The sequence below is a fragment of the Rhipicephalus sanguineus genome, chromosome 11, assembly GCF_013339695.2.
Source record: "Rhipicephalus sanguineus isolate Rsan-2018 chromosome 11, BIME_Rsan_1.4, whole genome shotgun sequence".
Lineage (NCBI taxonomy): Eukaryota > Metazoa > Arthropoda > Arachnida > Ixodida > Ixodidae > Rhipicephalus > Rhipicephalus sanguineus.
The window spans coordinates 34171041-34194036 of NC_051186.1; the positions used below are offsets into that span (position 1 = coordinate 34171041).

At 44.7% G+C, this 22996-nt stretch overlaps 1 protein-coding gene across 7 annotated transcripts in view; it reads right to left on the reverse strand.

The window, feature by feature from the left end:
* LOC119374721 (spidroin-1) overlaps nt 1-11484 on the reverse strand; it is a 95509-nt gene extending 84025 nt beyond the window's left edge. For 3 of the 7 annotated variants that reach the window (XM_037644910.2, XM_049410878.1, XM_049410877.1), the window contains exons 1-2: nt 11141-11480; nt 1273-1320 (exon numbers count right to left, since the gene is read on the reverse strand). In XM_037644910.2, the coding sequence (XP_037500838.2) occupies nt 1273-1320; nt 11141-11219 (127 nt within the window). In that variant the 5' untranslated portion in view covers nt 11220-11480. Of the gene's footprint in view, nt 1-1272; nt 1321-11140 lie in introns of all 7 variants that reach the window. The other 4 variants (XR_007414371.1, XM_049410880.1, XM_049410879.1 and 1 more) reach the window with 4 other exon arrangements.
* Nucleotides 11485-22996: the final 11512 nt, after the last annotated feature.

A 22996-nucleotide genomic window follows, 5' to 3' on the forward strand; every position in this document is an offset into this window, starting at 1 on the left:
CGACAGTTTTTTTGCGATGGCTTTCAAGCATCAGTGCTTGACAGCAAAAGCACCGACTGGAAAAACGAAAAGACGCGACACCTGTCATGATACGTGTCCATCATGTTGACGATCCTTTGAAGGCGTGCGCGTAACACAGGGTCCATACCAGCGCAATTCATACGAGCACAGGCCGGCACGGCAACAACAGCGGTTAGCCGAGAAGCACGGAGTTCACCGAGTCGTGGCAACCTGAAGTGCCCGCTGTTTCCAAGATTGCGTCAGCGGTGACGGTATGTCACGTGAGATTGCGAGGGGCACTCGGCGAGGAGGGCAAAGCGGCTTTGGGAGAGGAGACCAGCAGACGAGTGGAGGGTAGCGAAGGAAAGAGTGAAACGAGATCGCAGCATTTCGATCATCAAATGCGTGTAACTCTGCTATTACGGCGCCGTTTCTAAAAACTTCCACTGCTACGTGTTCGTTGTGGACTCGTGCACAACTTTCACAGCACAACTAAATTTCGACCTCCTGGGTGGTTTAGGGGCACTTTAAAAGAACTTCATCTTTGCGTGGCATGAGAAAATGCATACTTGAAAGATAAACACTGCTGCCGCAACAAAGCCCTTAGCGGAAATGGTGGCATGTGTACCCCATGCATCTTTCATGACCCCGGCGGTTATTCGTGCCCGCATGAAGGCAAGTCACCTTGTTGATACAACGGCTTCATGTCGACGCTTCGTGTGCTCGCCCAGTCTTAGACATTTCTGCTTTTTACACAGTCTTCGGACCTTCGTCAGGTCTGGTTTGAACTATGAATATTCTGTGGCATTCGAAATTTCTTTAATGTCATAGTGTTTCCCTTTCGTGCTGTGATGACAAGTGCAGCCGTTGGAGAAGGCAGAATTGGTGATTAAAAAGGTATGCATCTCTCAAATTTGCAACTATGAACCAACGAGCCTGGAAACATGCTCCATTAGGCGTATTTTTTCTTGCGGAAGGTCAATGCTTAGCATCCAATTTGTTTTTGAAAATGAATTGTTAATTAGTAGATTGCCCTTTGTGTAGTTGCATTTCTTTACTCAGTCGTTTGTAACAGTGTTGGTGATAGCGCACACACTGCATTCGTTTTAAATGGGCTACATCAGTACAATGATTGCTGATGAAATAACACCTGAATGTAAGTTCATATGAATCTCCAGCGCAACAGAAATCATTAGCCAACGAGTCATATATGCAGCTGCCAGGCGTAGTAGCATGATGATGTTTTTGTGAAAAGCTGAATTTGGTACTCACTTCTAAAGCGTGACCCAGGCTTTCCAACGGGATATCCAGGGCGGCCCCCTAGAAATAGATATAGACGCATGTTAATTGTATAAATAACAACGTATTGAAATGTGCGCTTTCTTTCTTTCTTTTTCTACAGCGAAAGCTGTTATGAGATCATTTCACCGGCCGTTTTTGGCGCCGCTGCCGCCGCCGCCGCCGGTGTCCGTAACCAGTATCGCTCGAAATAAGAAAAAAAACTAAATAAGAAAAAAATTCCAGGATGGAACGAGGTTCGAACCTGGGTCCTCTGCGTGGGAGCCCAGTATTCAACCCCATACCGGCTTTTTTTTTTTCTTTATTGCCTGCTTTTGACAAGAAACAAACAAAAACAAGAAGAAACGCTATTTACAATACAAACACTGGTTGCGTAAAAAGGGAGAGGGATCGACAGGAAAAAAAGGAAAGGCCATACTGGGACTAATGAGGACGCTCTAAACCTCCTTCATTTGCAAAAGAAGCTCTAGGGTGATTCCACGTAAGATCGAACAAACGATGGCTGGTCGACCTCTCAAATTTATTTCAAAATTTTATATATTATTGCCTGATGAGTGGAAAGAAGAGATCCGCAATTTGTTTTGCCGCCAAAAATTTTTTCGAACCACAGGAAATCAATAATGACGAAGAGGTGGAGTGGAGCGCTCATCCGCTCTGCTGTTTTGGCCAACTTTCGTTATGAATTGCACAAAATATATTAAAGTTAGGTAGGTGAAATTATTTACCTAAATATATGCATGTTTTTGCTTCTGCTCAGGTATTTTTAGTTTTTATGTGTAGTGTAGATGTTTTTATAAAAAACCTCAAAAATGGCCCAATCGGCAAAATTTTCTTTACTTTGAAGGTCTTTATCTCAAAAAAGCCTTGTAGCAGAGCGACAAAAATTCTGCATTACGTTCTTCGCATGCTTATCTACCAAACTGCCAAATCTTGTATTTATATAACTTTTCAGTAAAGAGATATGATCGGGCTAAGTTCAAGAAAACACCGAACAATGGAAACTTCTGACGACAATTAAAAAAAAAACCCATTTTTTAAATTTCTTAAACTTTGTCCACTTATTCTCCTCCACATCAGCTTTCACAATCATTAAAAATATGTTGCATAATGTCGTTGCACTAATAGTTACGGCCCCTCCAATGAGACCCTTAGGCAAGGATGGGCAATTCCGACTTCTTGCCCAGCAAGTGTATAAAATGCAGGCAGGATTGAATTTCTTTTTATTAAAAGGCCAGCAGGTACCTAAAAAGGTGTCGCCGGCACTGAAGACGTTAATTTTGAAATATTTTGGTCACTGCAGCGGCCACGAGCGCGGAGCTACCGAGTAGGCGCGCGCGCACCCGAGATTTTCGTTGTAAGAGACGGCGCAATGAGAGCTCGTTCTCGCGCCCTCAGACCGATTGAGTTCGAAACAGCAACACCTCTCGGGTGACTTGAACGCACGTGCACTGGAGCTTCGCCATTCTATCCGCCCTCTGTTCGCATCCCAGCTAGGCGCTGATAACACGGCGGAGGTGGAAGCAAGATGAAAACTCTATAAGGGAGCTATGAGCGCTCGCTTCACGCACGCTGCTGCCACAGAAACTGCGCTGCGCCAGTTGCAATCAGTGGAAAGCATGAACGTGGCGCTCCAGTGGCAAAGCAAAATATGGATTGTCAAAGGAAAGAAAAGCAAAACTATCGGTAACCGGATGCGCTTGCCTATCTTAGATGTCGGCAGCAAACGGCGTGAACTGGCCTCGCGTTCGGTGCGCTGTTCACACTTCATTCGGCGCGGATAGTTCTTGTGCTTTGCTCTTACACTACTCCTCCTGTACGTCTCATGACGAGAAAGTATAGCTCTGAATGAGTCTATTGTGGAGACTACCTTTCGAAGCACAAGAAGCTTAAAGGAGTACTGACACGAATTTTAAAAAATTTCGGATTGTTGCTCTAAATAAAAATACTGGTGTCGAGAAACCTAAAACGACTATTGTGGTGCCTGGGAATGCATCCTATATATTTTAATTAGCGCCACCTTAAAAAGACACTTTCGGTTTCGATATCGAGGGGGTGGCTTCTCAGTGTCGTTTCATAGCAGTGTGTCGTCACGGAGATACAGAAATTCGCGACGTACTAGCGGGAAATCCGTCATCTGCTCGTGGTGCAATAGACAACGATGAGTGAATTGTCGTCCAGTGACCCTGACAGTGATTTCTACGATTTAGGCTGCATGCAGGACGCAGAACTCACGAACTCGGAGGAACTGTCTTGATCGTAATATAATCGACAGCGCAATTCGAAAATAAATTTAGTTGTGAGTTCAGCGCTGTGTCCTCTTCTTTCTGTCCGTGTTTATCCTGTTGCGCTGTCGATTATATTACGATGAACATCCACCAACTAGCCCAACTCGCGATCCTGCTTTAACTGTCTTGTCGGGATAATGTCCTTGCAGTGTGGCTGGCTTGCAAATGCTCAGCGACGAAAACTTCAAAGTCAAATTAAATATTTTATACGTGTTCTCCGACTCCAGTGTGTGGACAGCGTGGACACATGCATACCAACGAAGCAAAAAATGTCCATTTTGCGATGTCTCAAAATCGTGTCAGTACTCCTTTAATTATTGCAAAGAAACCAAAATTTCGCAGAGTTACCGACCTAGACATAAATGCTTTGAAGGAACGTTTAACGCCCGAAAGATCAGTGACTGTCAGTGAGACGGACTACTTGTGCTACGCGTGCTTTTGCTACCACTGCAATGAAAGATCTTCACGGAACGCACAGTTTAACGATGACATTCTTATGCCCCCTGAAAAAGAAATCGACGCAATTAACCAGATCACTGCGACTACCGGTGCACGTGCGTTCAAGTCACCCGAGAGGTGTTGCTGTTTCGAACTCAATCGGTATGAGGACGCGAAAACGAGCTCTCATTGCGCCGTCTCTTACAACGAGCATCTAGAGTGCGCGCGCGCCTACTCGGTAGCTCCGCGCTCGTGGCCGCTGCAGTGACCAAAATATTTCAAAATTAACATCTTCAGTGCCGGCGACACCTTTTTAGGTACCTGCTGGCCTTTTAATAAAAAGAAATTCAATCCTGCCTGCATTTTATACACTTGCTGGGCAAGAAGTCGGAATTGCCCATCCTTGCCTAAGGGTCTCATTGGAGGGGCCGTTGGAGGGGCCGTAACTATTAGTGCAACGACATTATGCAACATGTTTTTAATGATTGTGAAAGCTGATGTGGAGGAGAATAAGTGGACAAAGTTTAAGAAATTTAAAAAATGGGTTTTTTTTTAATTGTCGTCAGAAGTTTCCATTGTTCGGTGTTTTCTTGAACTTAGCCCGATCATATCTCTTTACTGAAAAGTTATATAAATACAAGATTTGGCAGTTTGGTAGATAAGCATGCGAAGAACGTAATGCAGAATTTTTGTCGCTCTGCTACAAGGCTTTTTTGAGATAAAGACCTTCAAAGTAAAGAAAATTTTGCCGATTGGGCCATTTTTGAGGTTTTTTATAAAAACATCTACACTACACATAAAAACTAAAAATACCTGAGCAGAAGCAAAAACCTGCATATATTTAGGTAAATAAATTTCATCTACCTAACTTTAATATATTTTGTGCAATTCATAACGAAAGTTGGCCAAAACAGCAGAGCGGATGAGCGCTCCACTCCACCTCTTCGTCATTATTGATTTCCTGTGGTTCGAAAAAATTTTTGGCGGCAAAACAAATTGCGGATCTCTTCTTTCCACTCATCAGGCAATAATATATAAAATTTTGAAATAAATTTGAGAGGTCGACCAGCCATCGTTTGTTCGATCTTACGTGGAATCACCCCCTACACGATCTAACCAATCAGGAACATCTTCAAGAAGTTTTTGTTCTTCAACAAAACGGGTTACGCTTTCTTTGAAGTATTGACGCGCCGGACGGGCGTCCTACATTCAGGTACACTTCCTGTCAAACCTTGGCTGGAGGAAAAAGGCATGTTTGTGCCATGGGGAACCGATTGCTTAATATGCAGAAAAGTAGAAACAATAGACCACATGTTCCTCGACTGCTGGGACGCTGTGTTTTTATGGGACGTACTGCAACGTACCATCAAAAAAGATTTCCCCTTAGACCCCCCTGGAATTCGATATCTCTCCGTTGAAAGTGATGACGGGACACCTTTTGATCTGATAATGTTGATTACACTCCACAGCATATGGAAGTGCAGGATGGCCATACGGCACTGAGCCATACCGGTGCTTGAAACTGGTTTGCTAAAAGGTCCTATACAGGCTTCATGTCGGGAAGGAACCACATTAGAATATGCAATATAGCGTGGTAGAAGAGTAAAATAAGCACCAAGCGTAGCACAACGCGAATTCTGTAACCAGGCGTCACACAATGCGAATTGCGCAACGAGCAGGTTGTTGAATGCTTCCAACCCATTACAAAGGACCCTGCCATAATTCTTCATCATCAGGCACAGCATCAACAAAGTGCGCATAATGCCTTACATGGGTTTAGCAGGTACCAACGCTCTCCGTAGAATGACAAAAAATGGCAGAGTGCCTGCTGGCCTACTTCTCAAAAATTACAATTATTTATAGCGTAGTGGGTTCCTCGCAAGTGCACTTGGATTGGTTGCCAAGGAAGCCCATAAGCGCATGATACACTTCCTCTGGGTCTCAGTAAAATTACAATGATTTATAGTGTAGTGGGTTCCTCGCAAGGGCACTTGTATTGGTTGCCAAGGAAGCCCATAAGCGTATGATCCATTTCCTCGGGGTCTCAGTAAAGTTCTTCGCTCCGCCCCCCCCCCCCGTCTCTTTCCCACGTCAACGTATGTTATACAGCATGACGGGAGAGGGAAATAGCGACCGGGCGTCACCCAATGCAAATTACATAACTGGTGGGCCGTTTAAAGATTCCAACCCATTACAAAGGGCTGAGCCATAATTCTTCATCGTCATCAGTCGTCGCGTGAACAAAGTGCACATAATGCCTTACAGACGTGTAGCTGGTGCCTCGCTACTCCGCAGAATGACGAATAATGGCTTAGTAGGTGCTTCCAAACTTCACAAAAATTGTGATTTATGGCGTAGTGGGTACCTTTCTAGTGTACTTGTATTGTAGCCCCAAGATTGCTCAACGGGCTCTAGAAACGCCGCTCTTCCAGCTTTCGCTGTGACTGTGCTGCGGTTTTAGCGCAGGCCTGGCGTTTTTTTGCTGGCTGCTCGGAGGCGTTATCATAGAACATCACTTCAGACCTAACTAATCAGCGTAAAAACAATACAGTTTCGTCACAACGGTGAATCAATGAACGCGATAACAACGAATTGTAATGTTATACAAAGTAAGGCTATCAGCTAACGCTTTTGGATCCAATCTCGCGGAACTCTACAAAACGCTGCTGTAAGAAAATACAGCCGCTCCAACGAGTGAAGTGGCTTTCGTGCTGTCTGTCGTCTCAGCGTGAAGTCAGCGGTGAGAGCACAGCACGTAGAAGGGTGTACGAGTCGTATACGGATGTCTGTCGAGGTAGTGTCCTGATGCGCTAGCTCGACAAACAGTGACTTGATGATCAAAGTTGGCCCTTGTTGTTCAAACGAAGCCGGCTCCTGTGGTCGGGGCAGTGTGCGGCAGGCTCACCTTTTAACCGTCGCCCGACGTTCCTGCGCGTCGGCTTGCCTCGTCCGTCGTAACCAAGAGAATGAAAAGAGCGACAGATCAACAGGAACGCGGGGAGGATGGCGAAAGGGTGAGGAAGGCGCTGCAGTTCGCCCCGCCGAGACATGGCGCCATAGCATTTGTAATGGAAGTAGTATTTGTAAGGAAAGCCAAGAGTCAGATGGGGTGACGATATTGGGAAGTGCGCAGGAATAAAAGCTCGCGCAGGATATAGGCTAAACTGAAGATCACTGGGAGAGGCCCTCGTCCTGCAGTGGACGAAAGCAGGCCGAGAATGATGATGATGATTTGTAATCAGATTAGATCCGTGGCTCGAATTGTGCAGGACGACGCACTGGAAGCGAAGCGATTACCCTGAAATCTTGGACGAATCGTGTATGGAACCGCACATATGGCTTTCACCACTTATTTCAAAACAATGAGCGATTCAACCTTGTCTGGAACTGCACGTACAGTGCTAACAGATTGCAATGCAACAATTTAAGGCTAAACAATGCAGACGTTCAGGAGAAGGTGGAGGATTGAAGAGATGAAAAATCTTTGAACCGGGAGCGTCGCTGGAGCCAACGTTTCAGGTGCTCTTCTCTTCTTCAAGGCACATGCCTACCTTAGCGCGTGTGTGTATGCTTCGTACACTCACCCTCAATCACAAAGGCGGAGGAGGAGCGGGCAAGTGCGAAAGCGGGGGGAGGGGGGAAAGAAAGAAGGACAGGGATGTTTCCTTGGATGTAAAGCTCGGAGTTCTTACAGTATCTAAAATCAGCTAGGGCAAATTTGCCAGCTTTATTCTCCAGTACTTTTGTAACACAGAACGTTTCACAGACAACAAGCTGGCAAAACTTCATCGTTTGAACGAAATGTCATGCGACAGATTCAATATCTACTGCACTTCCATTACATCAACTATAAAAAGGGCTTCTCTTTCAACTTATTGCTGTAATTATCAATTCACATACTCATCGCTCTTCTTCCTTCAACTTTAACGCTTAAACTGCCGTAAAATATTAACGCTCAGTCAGGCTTCACATCACTTAACATCCTGTCTCATGTTAATCGCGACTGAGTTATACAGGCTGTTCTTGCCCCTGAAAGGTTGGTGTTGCTCATGAAAAGACTGGTCTTTAGAGCCTGGAACTGCTGAGTTCTTCTTCGAGCGTTCGCTGCCGACGTTTGATGTGCCCCGAACAAGCTGTACACCGCAAGAAGAACCGGCTGAGAGCCAAGGAAACTGACCGTTCCCACGGGCAAAACTGCCGGTGGATAAACCGTATGAGAGCACCCCAGCAGGTTGCCAACTCGCTCAGTTGAGGAACCTCTCCTAATTAAAGAGGCGTGTGGCTAAGATATTGTTGCGATAGTAATTATATGGACAGTCTCGACGGGTTTTTGCCGTCGCCGTCGCAGTCGTGTCCCGTACGGAGTCCAAACTGATAAGATCCCCCGAGCATCGTATGTTCTACTGCGGATAAACGTGCGCGAGCGGGAGCGACGAACGCGGCCGATGCAGAGATCAAACGAACCGACCCATTTCCGCCGCTCGGAGGGTGCATGCGGTAACATCACCCCGCTTGGGAGGCCTGCCGTCGAAGCAGATAGGAAACGCCCAGCCCGTCTTTAACGAGCATGAAAAAACGCGAGGGGTGTGTCGCGCGAGCAGCAACTTTGACCTTTGAATCAGATGGCGTGGTTGCGATCGCTGGCGCGCGCGCTATCTCGACAGCCATCACAGCGGGCGGCTCGTATACCATTCTACGGGCTGCGCTCTCAACGCTAAGTTACTAAGCCGACAGAGCATCTCTCCCTGGAGCGGCCGTATTCTCTTACATCAGCGTTTTGTAGTTAAACGAGATCGGCTACAAAACAGCTGCCAGCCTCACTTCGTATAACACTACACTTTGTTGACATCGCATTCAATGCTCCGCCTTTGCGATGAAACTGTGATATTTTTTAGGGCGGAGTCGGTAAGAATGAAACGTGCATGATTGGACTCATGTAGATATCTCTTTTCCCCGAGGAAGAAAATGAGGGGACACGAAGGGTGATTTAAGCGCAGGATGTTGCCCTGCTAAGCAGTCTAGTCGCTGACCAACATGGTGTACAAACAGATCAAGAACTATACCTTCTAGAAGTTTTTAAGGTGGCTCTGTCTCGGCTAGCCACCTCAACTTAGCCGTTCGTCTAGTTGTGACGCGATAATAACGACTACAACGTAGGCATTGGGACTTCATTCTCGAGTTAGGTCAACCTGCCCGAGATCGCCTTGAAGCACTAGCCTCCCGGAAACACCAGCGTAGCATCACCGCCGACATTGCAGTTGTGCCAGAACTCTCTCGGATTTCTCGCATCCGATCGTCGTGGACTCTACGCTGCCGGCCATCATACGTATACCTTGAGCTTTTTATACCTTCGGACTTTCTCATCTGCAGTTTGTAGTTCGTAATACTACTCTCTTGTAAGCTGGTTTATTAATCTTATATGTATTTGGTTAGTTTGTATTATTTGTTTTACTATATTATTTGTCCTTAAATATCTCTAGAGTAAAGCTGTTTGTTTTATTTCACACACGTCTCTGATCTCTTCACTGTCTCTCCTTACGTACGGAACGACCTAACCTGCTGTCATTCCCGTCGCCTACTTCGCACCGGCGACGCTAGAGTGACAGCTTGTATCAGTTCGTTGCAAACGTAGTTATCTTCTTTGCTTTCATATGATTTGATTTTCTAAATTGTTGCTTCCTTAGTATAGCGTCACATTATCGGCCACTTCCCCCCGCTGTAGATCTATGCTACAATCCCTGAGGGAGGTCGTTAACAACGTCTTCCTTTGCACTTGACTTTGAAACCCGCTACTGCGCTCCAGTCGTTGCAAGTGGGTAACTCAAGAACAAACATAACGTTGGCCGTGAGATCTGAATACCACGCCGCGTGAAACCTGCAGTGTTTCTGGTAACTGGAGTTTAGAGGGACCCTGCAACACTTTTCCAAGTAGCCATGGAATGGCTTCATTAAAGGAGCTTATTTCATCAAGAATCGACCACCGCGAATTTTTTTAGAACCCGTCCGGTAAGAGCGGAGTTACAGATTTGTCGCACACTGTAATTGCTATCTCTCTTCTCTCATCCTGACGAAAGCGCTGGAAGCTAAGCAGGGAGCGGAGGCACGGGCGAGAAGGTACGTCACGCGCGCCTCGTGATCTTGAGCACTTTCTCTTTTGTTTTTCTTTGAACGCGCAGCGTATTTTCAGTGCGATCACGCGCGCGCGCGGGCATATGACGGCCTACCGCGGCGGCCGCAGTAACTACCCAGCAAGCCATGTTCAAACCAGCCAATGGCACGTCCACGTAGCAGTGGCGCCGTAAGCGTCATTTTTGTCGAGAGAAGAGGAAGCGCTTTTCAGCTGACTGAGAATTTATTGTAAATTCTAGGCTGCGTGCTGCGCTATAATGTTTGGCTCACGTGTTCTCGGATGCTCGACTACCGATCGGCAGCGTTTTCTGGCAATGCTGGTTCTCGCCTGAATTTTCGTTCATAAGGTGTCCTTGTATATGGAATTTGTTTAGAAAAGAACTCGGGAGTTGAATTCGTTACTATTTTAATTGTCTCGCATAGGGTATGGTAGAAAATTTTGGGAAGTGTGGTTAAAGAATTGCTTCGCAATATGGTTTACCTAGCTTTTGATCTTCACTATGTCTCCTTCGTAATATGTGAAACCTCATGCTGTTTATGTACTGCTGCATAGTACTGATAACCTGCTCCACTCTTGAATAGCAACGCTGCGCTTGTAATAGCTGCAGACTGATTATGTATCCTCTCGTGTATGATAACTTTCGATTCGTAAGTTATTACTGTGTTCAGCGCTTATAAGGGTTCAAAGGCAAACAACGTGCTGGCATAAATAGAGCTAACAGCATCATGGTAGTTAGAGCACTTGTTGATTGAGACCACTTGTGCAGCAACTTTTTGTCATTACACTAACACATGCCGGCGCCCAACGTAACTCAAGCAGCTTCCGTGACTTGAGTGACCTTGCAATAAGAAAAAACAAAACAAAAATGCAATGGCTGATTGCAATGATCGCGTCGCCCCTGGCAACAACCCTGCCCCTTCCACCCTTACACACACACACAGGCACCAAAAATGCGGAAACTGACGCAATTAACTTAACATTTACTCACTTGTTAATGAGGCAACTTCCACTTCCTTGACTATAATCACGACGACGACAAGAGCGAAGCAGAGGAAGCTTACTTTCATCTTTTCATTTCGTTCTCAAAGCAGTACATGAGATGTGTCACGCTCTCATGTTCAGAACAGAGACCGCAGCTTGCGGAAAACATGTTATAAAAATTCAGCATTGTTATTTAAGAAGACAGAATGCAACTGTGGCCGAATTCTCATTTTCTTTTCTTTTACCACTCTCTCCACCTCCTCTCTACTGTTCAGACTTTTTTCCCTGAAGTCGAATGAAATATGTGGCGAGGTAGGCAAATGACAATACCTCATGAGAAGCGCAGACCATATTCCTATGCTCTGTGCGCTTTAAAATGTCTCAATGCCGAATTGAAACATTTGAAAGCCACGTATTTCACTTGTCTTCAGGAAAACAAAGTCTGAACACTAGAATAGAGGTCGACAGGATGGTAAAAGAGAAGAAAATGAGAATTCGGCCGCAGTTGCATTGTGTCTTGGCAAATAACAATGTTGGAAATTCATAACTTGTTTTCCGCAAGCTGCGGTTCTGTTCTGAACCTTTTTTTGTCCAAGACTTCGTCAATTTTTTTCATTACTTTCCTATCTTCTTTCATCTTTCTCTCCTCCTATCTTTCTTTTCCTCTGTCTCTTCCTTCCTACCGAAGGAGCAGACACGCGTTGTGCCCCTAGGTGGCGGTTGCCAGCTTGCTCTCTGCCTCTTTTCTCTTTCTCCTTGTCATATATGTATGCAATGCAAATAAATAAATAAATAAGTAAATAAATAAATAAATACTGAATTAGTTGCCGTCATGTCCATACTCTGTGCGTAAAGAAGAATAGTGTCAAAGTGAAATGAAGAGCTGCAGAAATATTGCGAAAGTTCATGCAAGCCCGTCGCTGTTTAGAGTAGCTGTATAGCGCAAGTTTCAGTAAGTATTATAATTAAATGTAATAAACCTTCGCCTCGTAAGTGCACTCTGTCATTTGGAGCTGTCCCGTTATATCTCTGCCTCCTCTAGTTAGTAAGTTCGATGTCAATCTTGGTCGTACACCTTGTTATAGAAATCAATACAGTTTGATTGCACTAATATGGCAGATTTTGAGAAATGCATGGCTCATGAAACAGCACAGAACTCGATTTTTTTCTTCCTTTTTAGCACTTATTGCGTTGTTAACGTTCCCTCCTGTTTATCGTTTGCTTGTTCTATCTTATGCTGTAGCACTGGGCAGTCTGGAATTTGTAATTTATCAGAACGTGATGTGGCGGTTGTCACGGCAGAAAAAAAAAACTTTGACAGTAGGCTATTGTTTAATGAAAAGCGTTCTGGATGGTTTTGTTTCTTCTCCTTTTAAAGATAGTAATGCTAAAACGTTCGAAAGTTGATTGACATTATTCGGATGGTGACGTTCTTTGTTAAGGACAGATAGCGCGATGAGAACACTCACCTGAACTAGATGACGTGAACAGCATCAAATTTTCTTCTATCGCCTGAGCGCATGCGGCATGCTACGTAAATAAGACGGATATTTGAGCACAGCGCACGTAATATTTTTGCATAATTTTGAAGAGAGTAATGTCACCTTTGTCGTAGTCGGTTCACTTCGTATTCGCAGAAACTGAAAAATTGTATATGATTTATTGTGACGCAAGCGGCAGTAAAGAATTCTTTTTTTAGAAAGATTACCACGCTACTAGCTTAAGCAAATGCGTAATCAAAGTTAGTCAACGTAGCCTTAGTGACGAAAAATTGCAGCGTAGAAAAACAACAGTGCAAACACTATATATCTTTTAACGGTACAACTTCTAAATATCTCCTTAAACGGTTTCCAACGTTGCTGTTGCTACCAATTAAAAAAAAAGACTAATACTAATGGTCGCGGTATATTGGCTGCCGTCTATAGTGCTTCCTTATAAAATTTAGTTACACACGTGCTTTCTGTACTAATTATTCGTTTTTCATAGCACGACGTTGCTTGCGTATTGAGAAAGTATTCGAAAGTGCCTGACAAGTATTTATTGAAACAGCAATCCATAAAACGGCTCCATATTATTGTTGCTGCTATCCTGCGATTAATGAGCCTGAGGCTCGGTACACGGGTTCGCAGATATTTTTATTGATGCAATATTTTCACGTGGTTCTGATGGTAGTATAGTGCAAAACTCAATCCGGTAAAGATGAAACTCTCTACTGGGCGAACATGTGCTCAGAAAAAAGAAGTAAAACTCGAACTGTAACGCTAGCGGCGAGCACATTCGTCGTTCGTCGATAATCTCACCGTAAGCGAAAGAGTCGTGTCTTATACATGCATAATCGAACATGCTGGCGTTATCGCTCGTGCTTGCATCCAGTATAAACTGAACTACTCGCGTTGTACACGCAGTCTTATCAGAACAGTCTAAAAGAAACGCGAACTTTCTCAAACATTCTGGTGCGACCTGCGTCGAGCCCTGAAAACACGTGTAACAGCTTTTATGAGTGAAGCCCCATAAAATGAAAATAAACAAACAAGCGCTCATGGCCATACATTTCGTCAAAAGTACATACATTGGCTACAGTAGGCGCGATCACTAGGCTGCGTACAATCAATTTGTTAATAGGAACGCTTAACGCCGAACCAATAGCCAGGCCCCTGTTTTTTATTTAGTAGTGGAACTAACTAACTTGTAATTTTAGCAACAAGAAAGAATAGTATTTAGAATAATGGTGTGCAAAGGCGTAATCTTTTCACGTCTTCACCTGTAGTTCCGTCTACAACAAGACGGAAAGTTGAGCTAGTTTTCTGCGTCTTTCAGCGCTGCTTCAAACAAGTTTCTCTATACTGTACAGATTTGGTACAAAACTAAGTAGTAGCAATATGTAAAAGTGTTGACAAAAAACGTGGTGAAATGTTCGGCATGTTAATGCCGAAATATACTTGATCAAAGTAGTCAATCACAAACTGTATTACGAAATAGAGAAATAAAAAAGCACATCGAATTCGTCAAATTCATCTATTTTTGCCTTCCATGATAATTCAGAGTTACTCTGCGGAAAGATGCGCATTTGTAACACCTTCATAACCGTAGGAGAAGAATGAAGCCTGCGTGGTCGTGGTGCCGTCTTCTCGGTTGCCTGAAAAGTTATGAAAATAAAACACCACCAATATAAATTGTCATGATTGCTTTTCAAGCTTCAAATGTCTATGTTTCAAGGTCGCGTCAGGCCCGAAACATATGGTAAAAAAAAAGTGAGCGCGCCAGCTGTGCGTGCACGTCGTTATTACCTCATTACGGCATTCGAATAAGTAAAATAAATAACACTTCTGGGGATGCTTAGAACTTTCTAAGAATTTGAAGGCGAAATACTACTCACGCCTTCTGTTGATCTGTGCTTGCACTTTTTGCTGATATAGTGAACTTTGTGATGAACTCTCTGCTGATTTTGTATTGATGTCCATGCTCAACTTAGTACTGATGTCATGTCGAACTCTGCGGCGGTATTTTTGTCTGACTTTATCCTGAAATCCGTTTAAGCTTTCTGCTAGGCATCCGAAGAACGGCCCATTGGCGATCATATACGTTCTGCTGATATTTATGAACTGTTATGTTAATGTTTGTAGAACATCCATATAACAGCAATACAACAATAATATGTTTATGAACTGAGCGGAAGCATAATCGTAAAACATGCACACGTGCATGGCGAAGACATGCATTCGGCTCGCACATGGGCCGTATTCCATGCCATCTTGCCCATACTCATTGCCCTTTTGCTGGGTGTTTCGACATTTAAGTGGAAATACAACCGTAATGGGCTACTGAATTCCTTGGCTTCATTGCCTTTTTGATTTATGGACTTGTATAACTGACACTAATTCTGCTCCTTGGATTCATTTGTTCATTTCTGCTGGAATAGATAAAACCTGTTTCGCTTTACCTCGGGAACAATCTCCAGTTTTCCTTTTGTGGTTATTTTCCGCCTCCCCTGCAGGTTAAGTTGTACACAACAGAGAGAATGTTAGAAAAAGAAATTAGAAAGTGTTCTTCGGTGTGAGGCACGCACCAAACTCAAATATTAACGCGATAGCGTTAAAGAGCTCGTATCGCAGAAATTCCGCCGTCGGCATCGGTGCGCCGTTTCGGTTGTGAGCCGAAAATCATCATCTTTGTCCGTGACCGAAAAAATTGAGAAAGCTGCAAATTAAAATAATAATAAAAAATGTTAGGTCCGAGCTGAGAATCGAATGCCCAGGCCGTCTGCGTCGCAAGCAGGTGTCGACCACACAGCCACGCCTCTGCTGGAGCTACACCTGAAAGTAACTTTCATGCTTCCAAATACGCTGTCCTGTATACGGGCGTCACAGTACGAGATGTAATATCCGCAGTAATATCGCGTGTTACAAGCGTACATTGCCATCGGGCGTCACACCACGTCAATATCATAACGACTTGGTGTTTTAACGACAGCCACCCATTACAAAAGGCACACACATACTCGCGCGTATTCCTTAAGACCACGTAGTGGGTGCATCGCAACTTCGAAAAAGTTTCCTCGCGCGATAAGTGCTCGTGGTTTTAAAGCATGCGGACCCAGTTACATAAGGCACACACCGTAGTGCGCGCATTCTGTTAAACACTCCTAGTGTTCGAAATGCGCACTATAGGCAGGATATCGCTATCACGTTCAACACTTAAAGGCGAAGCTTAAGCGTCCCCGAATTTTTTTTCTGTTGCCCAGGATACCTGTGCACAGTAACAAACATCTGCGCGTAATGAAGGGAAGTGGATGAAGGGTTAACTTAGCATAAAGTAGACAGATGCGCACGCTAACATGAAACTCTGGAGCACTTTATTTCACTCGAATGAACCACTCATCTTATTATATCGTATTATGGCTGTGCGGCTTCCGGCCCCTTTTAGACAACGACTAGAAATCAAATTCCGGTGTTTCACGATTATACCATGACCTCTAGCCCACACGATATAATTATCAAGCATGCTGTACAGCGGTGTACTCTGAACTCACTACAGCGGATTTTCCCCGCGAGCACAAATCTTACTGCATGGGTGCTTCTGCGTTTCGCCCCTTCTACTAATTCCGCCACTGTGTTCAGCAGCAAAAGTTATAGCTGGAAGCCATCGCTATTATTATTATTATTATTATTATTATTATTATTATTATTATTATTATTATTATTATTATTATTATTATTATTATTATTATTATTATTATTATTATTATTATTATTTGATTTGCAGGCACAAATACACCAGGACACAGAGGAAAGAGGGAGAGAGCAGGCTGACAACTGCGACCTAGAGGGGCACAATGCCTGCCTACTCTTTCGGGAGGAGAGAAGAGATAGAAAAGAAGGTAGGGGATAGAAAGGCGATAGAAGATATGAGAGTAAAACAAATGACGAAGACTATGACAATAATAAGTAAAAATACGAAAAAAAAGTCCATGAACGGGTGGCCAGATCCGTTTGGCCCATAAAAGTCAGCACAGCTCGATGGGCCTGGTCGCGTCGACAAGCATACCCTCTCGGAAAGAGGAAATGTCCCACACTTTAATCCAAGAAATTTACATTCCCTAATCGTTTCGCGATGTGTTAGACACCGATGACTAATTCATTCCCCTGTCTTTTCATCGTTCAACTCTTTCAACCTACATAATATCCCTCACACTGCCCCTACTGTTGAGCGAAGCCCATGGTGTATCACTGCACCTGAGAATGTCCACATCCACCAGGCTACTCGCCCATTTCTTCACCCTCACATTCCTCCTGGGAGACTGCACTGACCAGCTCAGAGCTGCAGGAGCAGCATCGGCTGATCCGGCGGGCATGTGGAGTCGCGCGATCCAATGGGGCCCTCAACTAATGGTTCCATTATACGAGGAAAGTCACTCAAACTCCTAACAGTAAAAGTATTTCACTCGCTTTCTCTCGTCAAAATAATCGGGATGTAGGAGAAATTGTTGATAACACACGCATACCTGATTTTGCCCCGTCTTTTGCCGTCTTCATGGCCGCCTTTTTTCTTTTCTGTACACCACGAAGTATACATTATTAGGCATATAGAAGGTAATAAACACAGATACGCGACGTTTCACCCTTACAAACGTATATTATTGTAGAGATAGCAGTACGCTTGTAGTAAACACACCACCGAGCGTAATACATGGCATGCAACTCAACTAGCCGTACTGTTCGTACTAATACGTAGAAGCTCACTTTGTATGAGACACTTCGTTAGTAAACGGTCCACATGATCTTTTTTATCCCTTGAAGAACTTCTGTCTATATTATTCCTGCACTTTTCGATTTCTCTACATCAGGCGGCAAATGGTAATAGGCTTAGTGAAGATAATTAATGCATATAAGTGGGGCGTCGGTATTACAAGTGCTCAACTGTCGCAGGTAGAACTGTATACATCGCCAACCTTTGTAGCTCACTGCACTCAACTCCACAAAAAAGAATCTACTGTGTACAGGTCAGACAGCACTCGTGCCGCTGTCATGTCATTTCGTGCTGGACGTTCTCTAACAGTTACACTTGCTGGAAGGTACAAGTTTTTTTTAAGGCTGCGCCTTCTTGTCCCATTTACATGTGAATTTGCCCGGTCTACGGAGGGTTTAGCGGACACAGCGTATGGTTCTTTTTTCCCGTCCTTCTTGCTTTCTCCTTCGGATTCTTTCGGCTTTTCTGTGGCTCAGAAGGCACATAAACGATTAATCACACTGGAGTAATAGGAGCCACATCGTGCCGGCAAGTGCTTACTAGTACCAAGGAGGTAACGAAAAGGATGCTCATTCCTGTTATATTAAGTATTTCTGTACTTAAGATTACAGGATGCTGACAGTATTCAGGAGGATCCGCACATAAAGACACAGTGTCAGTGCAAGGGGAAAGGCAGTGGATACGGTAGCAACAAACTGGTGTATTATATGAAGGTAGACTAGCCGCTGAGTCATTCAGCACCCAACAAATGGCTGGTGTAAAGAAGCAGCCGCTTTCGCTTCAAAGCTAACTGAGCGGCGTGAACACTACGCGTGCAAATATTTGAGCGGTCTGCTAATTTCTGTCAAGATAAGGCCGCGCGATTGTGCCCAGCCGCGAGAAGTACGCAGTTCTTGCCGTAGCCACGAAGCCCCCTCATATCATATCGTGATTTTGGCATGTAAAATTCCCCAAAAATTATTATTATTATTACAGCCTTATTGGCGAACCAAACCTGGTTTTTACAAGAGTGCAGCTGGGTGATGCGGCCTTTTCGATTATATCGGACACAGGAGGGCATTGATGAAACGAGTTGCCAGGTGCGTAGCCCCATCTAAACTACCTCACGTACGTGCTGTTGCCGACTTTGTTTTCTGTCAGAGCACGCATTAAAACTACCAAGTCACCTAAATATTGGTGGTGTGGCCCGCAAACACTTTCTTGCTCATAATTTATTTAAGCAATACTTTCGATGCCTTTTTTGTCCAGTTACGGCGCGTTCTCTCAGTCATCTTACCGATTAAGATAATAAGGCTGGTCCAAGGGATCGCGCACAATTGCACTGTGTCAGCTACCGGTCCGCATTGATTGCATCAGGAGAACAACGTCGATACCAGGAACAGGGCACTCCACAATCGCGTGGATGACATGGATCATGTGGTAGTTGCAAAAGCGTCTTACTGACTCACAGCGCTGGCCGTATACAACTACGCCACAAAACACGCCGCATATGGGGAACTGCTTTACTTTTAAATATGTTTATAGAGTTTTACGAAAGAAATGAGCGCGGACATAACATATCATGTACGGCAGCAGTGACCTCTGCATACAGCTGGTACATAAGAGCTTTACATAGGCGAATACAACTTTGAAGCGTAGCTGTTTAAGCAGAAGAGAGAGAGAGAGAGAGTAGACAACTTTATTCATAAGGGTTTGCGATAAGGGGTGATGAGCACGATGGGAGGGGCCTCAGGTGCCGGGCTCCACTGGCTACTGCAGCCTGCCTGACGTGACCCAGGAGTACAAGCTGTACATCCGGGTCAGAGCTGGCCATCTGCGCCTCCCGTTGCTGGAAAGTATCAGATAGATTGTACTGGCCGAAAGAGGCATTTAAATTTGCTTGGCACATATCCGCTTTCTGTGGCGCATATCCGCTTTACCCTCTCCCCTCCTCCTTTCCTCCCTCCTCAATCTCACATCATTACTCTTCACCCTCACGTCCCTTTGCCACCCTTTCACTCTGCTATAGAACGCATGGCCATGCTATTTGCTAGGAGCTGCTTGGCATATCTCCACTTTCAATGGCGTATACCCGCCGAGTTATTGCGAACGCCTCACGGCGCAACCTCCTGAGTAAACATTCAATGCATGGACGTTTAAGCAGGAGGTTCCGCCGTGAGGCGTTCGCAAAAATTCGGCGGGTATGCACCTCTGAATGTGGATATATGCCAAGCAGCTCCTAGCATATCGCATGGCCATGCTTTGTATGGTACAGCAAAAGGGTGGGAAAGGGACGTGAGGGTGAAAAGGAGTGCTGTACGCGTGAGGAGGAAGGAAAGGAGGAGGGGAGAGGGTAAAGAGGGTATGTGCCAAGCAGCTCATAGCACAGCATAGCCATGCATAGTGTAGTATAACAAGAGGGTGGAAAATGGAAGTGAGGGCGAGGAGGAGGGCCGCGACGAGGAGAGGTAGTAAAGCATAGCACAGCTATGCATAGTATAATATAGCATGCGGTTGGAATGAGTAGTGAGGCTGAAGAGGTTATGTGAGGGTGGGTAGGAGGGAAAAGAGGAGGAAGGAAAAGAGGAGGGGAGAGGGTGTAGCATGGCATAGGCACGTATATTAGTGAAGGGTGACAAAGGAAGGTGAGGGTGGAGAGGAGAGAAAGGGGGAGGAGAAAGGTTAAAGCATAGCATGCCCTTGTATAGTAAAGTAAAACAACGTGTGGGAAAGGGGAGTGAGGTTGAGGAGGAGAGGAGCTTCACCAGCTCTGCTGTTTGCTCAGTCTTCGCGCCACTAGTGCGTAGCTTCCATAATTTCTTCTTTAAAAAAATCAGTAGCACATGTACTCACCTGTATCTTCTTTATCATCGCCAGCCTTTTTCGTCTTTTTACCTGCATAATAAAATAAGCAATGATATAAATATTCTTAAGTTATAGTTTGTGTCACTTGGAACTATACACAAAATGGGTGTTGTCCATAAGTACTACAGGTGCCGCTGCCATTAAGCCAAGCGCTGCATGAATTGCCTTAGGTAATACAAAAAATAGTTATGACCACCTAGTCCTTGTTAACTTTCCCTTTGTGTCTTCGTGTGGTGTGCGCGATTTTTCCTGAGTGCAGTCAAATCAACTAGCCCGCCTTTTCGTCCTATTGCACCTAGATACGACGCAGAAAATCGAAGCAGAAACTTTTCACTACAACGTGAATATTAGACTTATTCATTGCGAGCTGCGTACTGCCATTTGGGTCATTCCACGTCCCAGTCGGGGCATGTCCACGTCCCGCTCGACAAAAATCAGTTTCTCTGAAATAATCTGAGAAAATTACGCACGTATGGACATTAGTTCTACGGTATTTTCCCAAAATATTTTGAGCGGAAAAAATTTTTCGGGCACGTGAGCGCCATTTGAACTTCTCGATATGGTGAAAAACCAGGTTCGAAAGAAAAATTCGCTGTAAATGGACCGTTTCACGCATTCATTCGAAAGTTGCTTTTGTGTGTTTTTAGAGCATCGCGCTTTCATTATAGCACAGTTGCTTAGAGTAGCTTTATATTTTTCACTCCCTGGAGTGTAGGTAAAATTGAGTAAATCGCAGCGTTTTGGGGAATTTTTTTACAAAAGACCATTGCAGACCAAATACATCAATTATTTTTATATAACTCTCCATAAAACGTACTACCTCATAAAATTTTTGTTTTGCCTGTGTGCGGCACACAGGCTCTGAAATAAAATCCTGAACTTGGAAAAAACGCTACATTGGCCTATGTTCAGACGTCTGTAGCACCCTAAGGTGGTCCAAGAAAAAATAAGCAGAAAAGCGGATACGATTGATAATCATAACACCTTCGTCCACAGAAAGTTTAATCGAAGTAGTTTTTGTTTTAGTCAAGAAATTTTTTTTTTTAAGTTTAGTCCTACCATTGCGTTATTTTGCTATGGGGGCAGTAGAAACCGACTGCATTTACTTCATAAAGAAAAGAGGTAATGTATTTGTAGCTCATGGTTCTCAGTTCCTTTTGTTAGTACTTTATAATGTATATTACATACCAGGAAGATGTTAAATAGAGGTAAAAATTTAACAATACCATTAGCTTAGATGCCGAAATTCCCCAATAATGAATCGCGTTACGACAGCGTCGACTCACCGCGCAGACGGTCGAAATGCTCGGCCTATGAATTTTGCTGAGTAAAAGTCTATTACTACTGCTACTACTTCAGATCACACACTTTAATCATTGTCCCGAATAGAAACTAGAATAAGAATAATAATAAGAACAATAATAATAAAAATAATAACAAGAAAACTTTTTTTAATTATAAGAATACTTGCCACGACACGCTCTTCTTTTTCCCTAGCGGACTGGTCATGAGTGGTGCAGCGCTACAATCCCAAAATGGAAAACCAGCGCGGGTCGCCAGCGATACGACGCAAACACAGCGCTGGCAACGGTGCATCATGGCCCGCGTCTCGCATAATTTCAATTTTGCCACGTGTGGCGCTGCGTGTTTCACCTAATGCTGCTTGTGATTGTATTGTAGACGAGGCAACCGAAAGCTTGCGCGCGCGACGCCAGCGCCGCATGCTCTCCTGGTGGGCTGATGAAAACGTCCAAGGTCGGGGGCTCGCCCGCGGAAGCGACTGCGCGCTTCTCCGCGCGCGTTTTCGGAGGAGCTCGTGCTGCCGGTATTTAGGTTCCAAAAGAAGCCACGTCATTTCACAAGTCAGTATGCACCGTTCTTATGCCGTGCAGTGCCGCATCAGCCTTGAGAAGGTTTAAGTACTCAATTGAACTGTGAAACTGCATATTCAAGGAAAGTGCGCGGGCAAAACAAGCGCCAAGCTGTACGCAGATTCAAATAGCATTCATTCTGAGCGCCCTAATTTGATCATTGTGGTATGGCAGGTCGAGTGGTCCTTACGCATACAGCAATAAAGTTTAGTCCACTCCTCCCATATCATCGAGCGCATTCAGTACCTTCAGGAATGAGCACACCGAAACACCAGCTATGAAAACCCGTTGTGGTACTGCGCATGCCGCGAAATATTTAATACAGTGATCGCGATTGCCTATCTGCACTGGTGCTCTCCGATAATCCTAATTCCAGCCTGGGAGCCCATGAGGCAGCCGCGTGAGAGAACGGGTACTGTACTGTAGATTCATCACATAGATGCAAAAATGGTGATTGTATTTTTTATAATTGCTAACTCGATAAGTTTATTGTGATAATCCTGTGGGATGCCGTGTCGATTGAAGAACGCATCCCAACATAAGCGTAACAACTCTTTATTAGCGTAGTAGCAGCAGCGGGGCGAGCATACCGACGCTGCGCTCAGTCGGGTAGCGAAGGAAGGAAGGAAGGGCACTTACGAGCTTGACAGCTCGGTTTTATAGCCACCGTCGGGGACGTAAGCCTCCGGTGACGCTGCGGTGGCGCTGTTCCTTATCGGAGGCGTGGTGTAGCATGTAGCCTTGTCACTCTGGGCTAGATAGTGACGAGGCAGAGGCTGCGCCGGTTTGTGCGCAGTGTGTCGCTACAAGCCTTTGAAAGATGGTTGGTTGGTAACAACTTTATTGATGGTCCGGCAGAGCTTTCGCCGACTGGGCTTTAGGTCTCCCACGTGGGGACGTCG